This window comes from Poecilia mexicana, unplaced genomic scaffold (assembly GCF_051168715.1).
Source record: "Poecilia mexicana isolate PSO_F unplaced genomic scaffold, ASM5116871v1 scaffold_14, whole genome shotgun sequence".
Classification (NCBI taxonomy): Eukaryota; Metazoa; Chordata; class Actinopteri; order Cyprinodontiformes; family Poeciliidae; genus Poecilia; species Poecilia mexicana.
The window spans coordinates 620216-630892 of NW_028263383.1; the positions used below are offsets into that span (position 1 = coordinate 620216).

Sequence of the window (10677 nt, forward strand, 5' to 3'; positions counted from 1 at the left end):
GGGGGGCGGGCAGGGGGATTATATGTACACCCGAACACATTCTCTCTTTCAAAACAGACCCATACACACACGCTAGACACTCCCCCATACAAGCAAGCACAAAATCACATTACTGGTGTCATAACAGTTATACCCATTATCTAGACATGAAGAAAGATAACAGATGAAGGGGTGGGGATCTTTTTCTTGCTTAAATACTGATAACTGACTCAGGAAAAACAACACTGCAAATCCAAAAATGCTTAATTTTTGAATGTTCTATAATCTCAATTATTAGTTCATTAAGTCTGTATTCCAGGCATGAAATCAGTTTTAAAATGAGTTTAAGATCCTTACATGCAGACCAGTGATCTTATAATATAATATAAAAATATGTTGTACTAAACATTTAAAACCTTCTTGTAAATGTAAAAATAATATGGCACAAAACGCTACATCCAGCAAACTTAATTTGTCAACAAATACGTCCGAACTACATGGACACTCACTTTAGGAAACCCGCATTAAGCTGCATTTGCAAAAGGAGTTTTGGAGTTTCCTGTGCAGCAAGAAACCTTTCTTAAACTCACCCAACGTAGGGGGAGACAGTAAATATATCATGAAAGAATCTGATAACACAAAGGTATTGTATCATTGTCAATAAGCCACATTCTACTTATTTTTGTTTTATGTCCAGATGTCTCTTTTTTTGTCCCCTCAGTCAAATCACTCTCATAGTCCAGTTTAAAAAAAATATTAGTGAGCTTTTTGTTTGCTATTCTGTTTCTTGGTCGCCATAATTTGATAAGCCAGGTTCTTTGCTGGTTTGGCATTTATTGGTACCCTTTTAAAATGTAATTGTGTTTGTTGGAAGAAAATGAAAAAAAAAATACATGCTTTGAATTTAGGTATTCTCAATGCCAGAACATTCTCAATGACTTGTTACGAGGAAATGTGACACTACATTGAGATAGAAGCCTCTCTGACTTCTGACAACATCCCTAATCAATAATAGAAGCATAATGACAAAAGAAATGATGTTGACGAGTAAATAGGTTATCTGATATTTGGGTTTATAGACTGCATGGTTAAAAGAGTGCACTGACCAATTACTTTGGATAAGTACAGAGGAATTCTTCTAAGTAGGAATGACCACAAGACCCATCACATAATTATAGCCCAAGGCAAAAACAGGAAAGCACTTGGAATAGTAGGTGTAAAATTGTACTCACATCGAAGATATCTTTGGGCAGAGCTTGAATGGTCCTCAGCCAGCTGCGGTTCAACTCGCTAAGCTCCAAAATCGGCTGCACCTTTAGCCGGACTGCCTCTCCTGACTGACGGATCATCTCCACAATTTCATCCCTGTTTTTGCTCTCCACGTTGATTCCATTGATTTCCACAAGCCTGTCTCCTGGAACCAGGCCCAAAGCCCAGTCCTTGGTACCTGCGCCTGGTTCTGCAAAATGTACAACTTGCCGGCACACGCTTCCGTCCTGTTGTCTCTCAATCATGGTGGTCCTCCTCAAAGAGAAGCCAAAGTCCCCTGTGTTTCGCCTCTGAATCTCAAGCTCTCTTGGATCTGGTACTGGTGGAGTGATGAGCACAGGCAACTGTAGGTCTACGCCAGGGAAGGTCTTCTCTACAATCTCAGGAACGTGAACCTTAGCAGTGCCTTTTGGGTTGGGAAAGGACACTGAATTGAAGGTAGACCTGCTCTGATCTGAGAGACTTGGGTTGCTACCATCTATACTCTTTTGACTCATAGTTGCTTGCCTCTGACTCACTGATGAATTGGTCTTAGCCAGTTCCCCAAATTTAGCTGCTCTCTCCTTTACAGAGCAGCGCTGAGGTTCCACTTGATTACAAATCTGATCTTCACCAGAGGTACTTGCAGACGTTTGTCTTGTGTCAGGCTCCTGGGTATTGGGAAGATAATCTTTCTCTACACTTGTCAGAGAAAGCTCTGCGTTACTAGCCACTTTAATTGGAATAGGGTTAGAGATCTCTAGCTTGGTCCTAGATTGCCTCTTGGTGCTCGCTCTGTTCACATGGAAGAGCCCCCTACGTATGCTCATCTCTTCCAGGCTTTTCAACTCTGACTGGGACATCCGTTCTTTTTTCTCTTTCTTGTCCTTCTTTTCCTTTTTGCCCAGCTCCTTTTCCTTCTCCTTGTCTTTCTTGATTAGGTGAAACATGCTTCAGGTTCTTTGTTGTTACTCAGCAGATTAATTTGTTTAAGGGGGTCCAACTTTTGCATCAGAGTCTTATTAAAATATGTGGGAGCATACGCTATGGATGGGAAGTCAAGTAAGAAGAAAAAGAAAAAAGAATATGAGATTTTTAGAATTTTACTGGAAACACTGACATTCACACAGCTCCAATCAAAGCCTTACTGGAAAACCTGTTAAATCTGAGAAAAAAAATAACTGGTGCCTTAAAAGAAACATAATTCTAAGCATAAATGAAGCATACCTGAATTACTTTAAAATTTATTTCTGCTTGTTGCTACTGCTTTGCCAAAATATTAACATATAGTGAGGATTTTATTCTGTCATATTACAACCACAAAGTATGATATATTTTTGAAAGATTTTGCATTATAAACTATCTCAAACTACAGGAGGGGTGCCTTGAGCTCTACTATCCTGCAACTTTTAGATGTATATCTGCTACTACACACCTGAATCAAATGAATGGCTAATTTTCAAGCCTTTGCAGAGTTAGTAGATGCTGATGTGCCATTTGATTCAGACATGTTTGAGAAAGAAGACATGTAAAACTTGCAGGATGGTAGATCTTGAGTAATGGACTTGGGCACCCCTGAATTAGTGCATGAACTGGAAGGGTATGGATACATGATCCTTATTTTTCAAAAATAAAAACCTTAAAAGTGATTTTGGATTTATACTCCACCCCTAATAGGTCTTGGACCAGTTTTTTCTTTTCTAGTTGAAGAATAGCCATCACAGGTCAGAGCTCTACATATTGATTATGGTGTTCAATTTTGGTCTCCATTAACTAGAACACCTTTTTCACATGTATGTTGACTCCCTCTACATATAAACTTTTGACCTTTGTCTTTCATCTAATCACTGTTTACCTTTAAGGCTACATATGTAGAGCATACCCTGTCCTGTCAACACTCTTCCACCTGAGCTCTCTGCAACTCCTCCAGAGTTTTTATTGGCCTCTCAAAGGCCAATAAAAAATTCCTTATAATAATTTTCTCCTTTTCTGGCTCATCAGTTTTAGTGGACAGGTTTAGTGGTAGGTTTAAAGTTGTGCTAAATTCTTTCCATTTCCAGATGATAAACTGAGCCAGGCTCTGAGATTTGCTAAGCTTGGAATGCCATATTAGAACCCGATTCTACTTTGAACTTCAGAACTTTGGTGTGTTCGTTGGTATGGTTTCGTCGCATTTTTTCACTCATAAAACAACTGTTTGTTTTTTTTATCCTGAGATTTAAAAAAAAAAAAAAAAAACAGACTATTTACAGTAGGTTACTTCTAAAATACATTGGAATACAAATACATCCCATAATTTTAAGATTTATCATTTTTAAAACTATTTAACATTTTCATTTTACTTTACTCATTCACTACTCTGTACTGGTCTATCGCATAAAATAATTTACAAAGAACTTTATTGTGAGATGGCAAAGATATAAAAAGTTGTCATGAATAATTACGCAATGGACTATGTAAGCAAAAACTTTACAGTTGGAAGTTGCAAAAACAAAAAGTTGTTTAAGATTGTGTGATACAATACAATGACACTTCCTATTCCTGCATCAACTGTATTTACATTGAGGACACAAAATGGCCTGAAAGGACACAATTTTGAGGACACAAAATGCATTAGGAAGAACAGACAAAAAGAAAAGGGGAATAGCCTATCTGTCTGTGCACTTACACATCTGTGACACAGTTTATCTGAAGTCGCCCTAGATACACACACTGTTCAGAGGAGCTTTGACGTTATCTTCGTCGTTCTCAAACTGTCAGCCTCACCCTAAAGTGATGGAGTACAATTAAACGTTAATGCATCTACCCTACCCACAGATAGCAAAGCGTCTTTAGTTTTGGGTGAACACAAACAAATTTCGCATTTAATCCACACTTAATCGTGTCCTTTGAGGCCCAAGATACAGTAAAATAAAGAAACATAATATTTCGACACATTTAGAGTTTTATAAAGTGACAAGTCTTCTTGAAGCTCGTATCCGTCACTGTACATCATGTGTCGCTTGTTTGCGCTTTGACAAGTGCTCAGCTTGGCCATAATGCTCTCCCTTTAAGCTGCTTTGCCCTCATTCTTTAGCACTGGCTTTAGGAAACACTTAGCAGCAGAGTGTAAAAATGTCTGTTATAAAAAATAACACAGAGTAAATGCTGTTTAGAAGGTCTAACAGCGACCTACCTGGGACTGCTCAAAGGTGACAGCGCTGTCGGCTTACCAGAAGTTTTCGGCATGTTTTTTTTTTTCCTTCTAATTGTCAGTAGGTGAGGGAATGTACTCGTGATGCCTTCATGTACAGACCTTAAACTCCGAATTTAGAGCACTGAGTTATGACGTAAATAACTCTTGGGAATTACAATGATTTCTTATTGTCTTTTTTTTTGTCTGTGTGTGTGTGTGTTTATCTATATGTCTGTGTTTCTTGGAGGGCTCCTCGAGTGGCTGGGGCGCTGGAAGGGGGAGGTTCGGGGGTTTATTTTGCATATTTTTAAATTAACATGCTTTAAGCTTTAAGCTTAAGTAGACTATTTATCAATTGCATATAAGTGCAATTGCATTTTCATTTTCAATATACAATATAAGAGATGATCAGTATTTTTAGCTCGTCAATTTTTTTAATTGATTCTAAGTTTGATATTTTCATCTGCCCGTGAACGCATCGCTTTGCACACTAGAGAGCAGTGACCCCTTCTGGACTATTTATTTAACAAGAGAATGTAAATGTAGATTTTTCCCCTCGCCATAGAGTTTTGCCTATTAATAATCAACCATGACGTTTTTTTAGTAGATTAAATATGTGATAACATAATTATGTTTTTTCATTGTTTTTCTTATTGTTAAATCAGTATTTTTTATATTTTATTGTTTGTCATTTCCTTTTTTTAACATATATGAAGTGAAAATGACATAATTTTAAGATGAATAAAATAATTTCAGATATATCTCTGACTAAAAAAACAACAAGCTATTTTTTAATTCTAAGTCAGAAGCTTTAAAAGATTTTTCTTAAGTTTTCTTTCTTATAGCATGTCAGTCACAAATGCATTTGAAATCTGATATAAATCCGAACTTGAAACAAAATTAGCAATAATTACTACTTGACAAGCTTATTAAAATTAAGATTACTTATGTAATTACAATCTAAAGATTGACAGTCAACTTATTTAGATGTTTTTACTTTCTTCAGCAAAAGGTAATATAACTGCCGAAATAAATTACAGTGACAGTAAATTCAGAAATTTTACTGCTGAAAATCTAAAAAAAAAAATAAAAAAAACATAAATTAGATACATTTATTCAGTAGGGGGAAAATCAAAGCGTAAGAAATATATAAACTTTTATCAAAATGACAAGTGGCAGAATTGTTGGTTTCCTTTCCATTTCCATACAAGTAGCACTTTGAATTATCCTATAATATTTTTATAACTACATTTTGTACGGTATTGCCAGATGGTAAAATCCTGGATAAAATGAAAGTTTTTTGATTTTGTTTTTTTATCTGATAGACTATTTCTGTGTTCAGTTTACAATATGATGACAATCATTATCCTAGAGAAAGACCAATTGATGATTCATTGTCAGCTGACAGGTAGAGTGCACTGTATTTTTATTTAAAACAGATTTAGTATTCTGTGTTCCTGGTCTTGTTCTTTGTTTAGCTCAGTGTTGTTTCTGTTTTACTGTAGTTCAGTGCTTTCTTGGCGATTCTAGCTTATTACAATTATTTCTTGTGTCCAGTAATGTAACTCTAGTTTAAATTTGTTCTTTATGTCTACTCATTTTTTGCTGTTAGATTTACTTTCAAGTCCCCTGTGTAATCTCCTTCTTTTCTCTTTCTCCCCTCACACCTGCAGTCAGGTAACCAATCAGCCTAGATCAATTGTTCCACATTCACTTTCCCCAGTACTTACGCACTTCTGCTGCTCTCACTCATTGATAGTTCCTCCTGTTATATCCTGTTGATTCCCCTGACAGTCCCCTGCTGTCTTTTCCTTGGATTTATAGTTTTTGTTCTGCTCTGACTCCCGGAGATTTCTTGTTTTTGTTCCGCATTTTTGTTAAAAGTACTACTCTACCTTATGCCTCTCCCTGCTGCATTTGGGTCCAACATTCTACCGCATTCATGACATTAGCATCGCAGATTTTAGTGCCTTCCACATATTGTTTCCATTGTTTCATGTCAAACCCACCTAATATGTTTGTGTCTGAAAGCCTATTGTAATCTGACCACTGTTTATGTGTGTGATATTATAATAGAAACATGTCATTTTTATGCTACATGAAGTTATAGATTACTAATTAGAAATTCCTAGACTCTCTGAGCAACCATCGAAATTGTTATTTGAACTCCAATTGATTTCCCAATTTTTAAGAGATTATGTGACTGCAATAAAAGAGTAATTTATTTAAAAGATTTAATTTACTATGGGAGTTACTAAATCTGGTGGATACTGTATAAACAATCCCAAGTTTTTTCATGTCTGTACTTTAACAAAATTCTGTCTCAAAAAGTAAAAAAAAAAAAGAAAATCTAAACAAAAGGACAGAAAGGGTTTGAAAAGGATTCACAGCCAAGACTTTTTCCCTTGTCCTATTTTGGCCACACTGTGTATTCTAGCCTTGCTGTGTTCCCTTTCATCTAAATTCCTAGCCGAAGTGCACTCCAAAGTAGAATCCGTCTCAAAGGAGATAGATGGGACCTGATTTGGGTCCCTGGACGCACCCGCGGTGGTCTGCAGGACAACTCGTCCATGCAAAGAATGCTTGAGTTCGAGCAACAGTGGGTTGCTGTAAGAGTACAAAGCCACCTGTTGCACGGGTTCCCTATCCGAGTCACAGCACATGCAGCATGCAGAGAACAGCACTCTGAAAATGTAAATCCATCCCAAATAATGCAGCTCCACAATGTTCAGGACGAAGCACCCAAGGCTGACGCTGAACATGAAGTTGAGGAAGATGGTCTTTTCTGTTGCTCGGGACACAAAGCAGTCGGTTCTGTTTGGACACGGGTAGGTCTCACAGCGAAACAGATGTGGGACTTCAAATCCGAAAAGGTAGTATTGCCCTATGAGGAAGACAATTTCCATAATGGAGCGCAGCAGAACGTGTATGATGTAAATAAGTAGTACTTTACTAGAGAGCTGAGTTGGGTCCTCCTCTACTTCCTTCATTTCTCCTTCCAGCTGACTCCTCTCCTCATATTCCTCTTCCTGCGAGCTCCAGTCCTCCTCTCCAGAAGTATTATCATAAGGATTACCAGTATCCAGCATCGTGTCTTTATCAATTCTTAAAGGTCCTTTTGTTTCAAGCAAAGGCGAGGCTTTGGGTACCGAATTCACCTTCTTGACCTCAGGTCTTTCATTCTTGGTAACCTTCTGCAGGACATACACTATGTAGAAAATTGACGGCGTGGAGACGAGGACGATCTGAAAAACCCAAAAGCGCAAGTGGGAGACAGGGGCGAAGGTGTCATAGCAGACGTTATTGCAGCCAGGCTGCAGGGTGTTACAGGTAAACTTGGACTGCTCGTCGCTGTAGACGGCGTCCCCTACAAGGGCCACGAGCATGATGCGGAAGATGAGCAGCATCGTCAGCCAAATCTTGCCGATGACAGTCGAATGGTTTTGAACTTCTGTCAAGAACCGACCAAGGATGGTCCAATCCCCCATTTCTAAGGACACACCATATATGAAAAGATAGATACAGTCAGTAAATCATTAATTTATCTGAGCAGATTGAAAAAAAATGCTTTCTCTAAACCAAATGGGCTTTCACAACTCTATTAAATTCAGTTAGACTATTTTTAGAAATTACTTTGTAGCTCAAACTGCCCATGTTTCTTTCAGATTATGGTATCATTATTAAACAGAAGTGTATGTGGGTAGGAATAATCTTTCTTCATTAAACTACTATACAATAATAGAGTGTCTTCAGTCAGAAGATTCTTCAGCACTGCTGTACCATAGACTGCTACAAGATATAACTCCTGCCCACTGGCATCAGCATCTTCAACAGGTTTTTGAAGAAAATTGTCTGAGCTGCAACATTTAATTTTCCTATGTAATTATGTTTTTGAAATTGAATCACAAATCAGTAAGTGTGATGTCTCTATGACTTTGAAATATATTTGGAGCTCTCACTGTTTTATTTATTTATTTATTTATTTATTTATTTATTTATTTATTTATTTATTTATTTATTTTGGGTGGATCAGAAGCTTAAACATTTGTCAACAATTACTCCAGCGTAATCTTCTTCACGATTTCCCACAATCAGCATTTTATGAAGACAAAATTATAATTAAGAGGTATATTACTATCAGACACTTTTTTAACAAAATATCTCTTTTAAAAGACCAGTGACCTCCACTTTTGCATAATTTCAATTATCTTCAATTTCTCATTTTCACAAATGTGGAAGAATAATGAGTTAGATGATAATAAAATTCTAAATATTTTTCATATTAATTAAACACCTAGTGGTTAATTGAAATTAATCAATAAGTTACAAAGGTAAAATTAAAACAGGCCAAAAGTATATAATATCTCAGGCTCAATTTAACATATTATTATATGTGTATATATGTTTTGTTTTTTTTTGGAAAGAGCTTACCTTTGGAGTGTCCGAGGCTTTTAAATTCAGAGGAGGATAAATATCAGAGGACACGACGCGCATAGCTTTATTTTCATTATGGAGCCTGTTGCTGGATGTTATCGTGTCTTTTGAGCAGAAAATGGAGAGAATGGGCTGACCACACATATTCTCTTACTCTGACTCAAACGCTCATTGCACTGTATGTGAATAATGGCTTTCAATGTACAGTGGGACAAAGATTGAAATGTACAATGGGGGTACCTTCACTGAACAGCCATTCACTGATGAGCAGAGAGTTCAAAGAATGCGCTGGAAAGAGAGTGCATAATGCAGATTCATCTTGATTTTACAGGTCCAGCATGAGCTTGGGTGTTTTTTAATGGTCTTATTAAAGGTACCTATCCAATCCTTTGAGTTTAATATGAACAATAACCATGGTATTTATGTTTAATGGCAGGAAGGTTTCTATGAAGTTTTCTGGAGAAACGTCTTTCACTTTTGTGAAATTACTCCAGGAATGTTAAGCTGCTGTAAAATGAAACTTTAAGGGCAATACACTATATGTAGAGCAAAACAAAAAGCACAACGCAGAATTCCAACTGTGAAACCTGGTGCTGGCAGCATCATGATGCTGGAATGCTCTTCTTCAACAGTAAGTAGAAAGGCGTTCAGAGTTTATAGGTAGTTGATCAAACCAAATGGATGGGAATCCTGAAAAAAAAAAGTTCTTAGAGGGGGGCAAAAGTTTTAGAGAGTGAGGCAAAGAGTCACATTCCAGGAGGATGACAGCTGTAAACACAAACCCGGTATAAATGGGTTTTGATCAGAGCAAGGTGGTTCTACAGGGGATTGTCTTAGAGGGCTTGATACAAATCACTGCATCCTTTTAGGTTTACCTCAAGGTTTTGCAGTGCTTTGAGTTAGTTTATCACATAAAACCACCAAAAAGACAGTAGAAGGTTGTGGTCAAAAGGTAACAAAATCTAAATATCTATATTTTAAGGATAGGAATGGTTTTGCAAGACACTTTGTGAGTTGAAAAGATTAATTGGGAAAAAGATCAAGCAGAGTGAAAAAGCCTTGTTTTAGTCATCATAGTCTCAAAACAACTTGTTCCTGTACTTTTTATGAAGGTATTTGGCATCAAATTTTATGCAAAGAGTAAACAACTTTTCCCATTTATGTACATTCCAACGTTTGCACATTTATCTTGGCTGCAATAAAACTTCCCTTCCCTTCAGAAAACAGGAAACTATCATTGTTACAAGAAAAAGCCTTTGCTTCTTTTTCTCTCTTTTTTTTTTTTCTTTGCTGTGGAGGCAAAAAACTTGAAAAAGTTTTAAAAATTGGTGTTAACATACATTGTTTGTATTGAATCTGGGGGCATATCGATATTGAAAATTTCTGGCATAGTCTGGTTGGTATTAAATCCAAACAACTCCAGCCTTGTTTCATACCTGAACACATGCAGAATATTTTTGTGTACAATACAATATTCTGTAGCATAACTTTTATAAGATTACACCAAAACAAAACTCCCAGCTGTCACTAAATTCTGCTACTTGGCAACATTAAGGTTTCTTATACAGCTAGAATGCAGAAAGAAAGGTGGTCTAAAACAAAACAAATATATATTTTTTTTAATACCAATAAAGCATTCAGCTCACCCTACACCTAACTGAAATAGTCACCAGAAACGACACGCAAATATAACAAGTACTAGAGAAAAATCAGCAACATCCAAATGCCTGCAGCAGTCAGTCCAAAAACACTTTTCATTTATCTTTGCAGTTCTCAAATTGTGAGTTGACCAGCCAATTTCCTTTTATTTATTTATTTATTTATTTATTTATTTTGATACT

The 10677-nt window shown here is 36.6% G+C and overlaps 2 protein-coding genes and 1 long non-coding RNA gene across 9 annotated transcripts in view; 1 reads left to right on the forward strand and 2 right to left on the reverse strand.

Moving 5' to 3' along the window:
• Window positions 1-5460, reverse strand: part of LOC106914853 (unconventional myosin-XVIIIa) — an 83893-nt gene extending 78433 nt beyond the window's left edge. For 2 of the 4 annotated variants that reach the window (XM_088012497.1, XM_088012496.1), the window contains exons 1-2: window positions 4403-5460; window positions 1212-2271 (exon numbers count right to left, since the gene is read on the reverse strand). In XM_088012497.1, the coding sequence (XP_087868623.1) occupies window positions 1212-2177 (966 nt within the window). In that variant the 5' untranslated portion in view covers window positions 2178-2271; window positions 4403-5460. The remainder of the gene's footprint in view (window positions 1-1211; window positions 2272-4402) is intronic. The other 2 variants (XM_088012498.1, XM_088012499.1) reach the window with 2 other exon arrangements.
• The window catches only part of LOC148155417 (uncharacterized), a 354212-nt gene that overhangs the window by 269989 nt on the left and 73546 nt on the right, over window positions 1-10677 (forward strand). The gene's annotated exons all lie outside the window — the stretch shown is intronic.
• On the reverse strand, window positions 6735-7890 carry LOC106905570 (gap junction delta-2 protein). The gene has a single exon (XM_014970461.2). The coding sequence runs from the start codon at window positions 7888-7890 to the stop codon at window positions 6787-6789; it is 1104 nt and encodes a 367-aa protein (XP_014825947.1). The 3' UTR covers window positions 6735-6786.

Bases quoted from the DNA above. Each gene is read 5' to 3' on its own strand.
- LOC106905570 (XM_014970461.2), bottom strand. From the start codon at position 7,890: ATGGGGGATTGGACCATCCTTGGTCGGTTCTTGACAGAAGTTCAAAAC.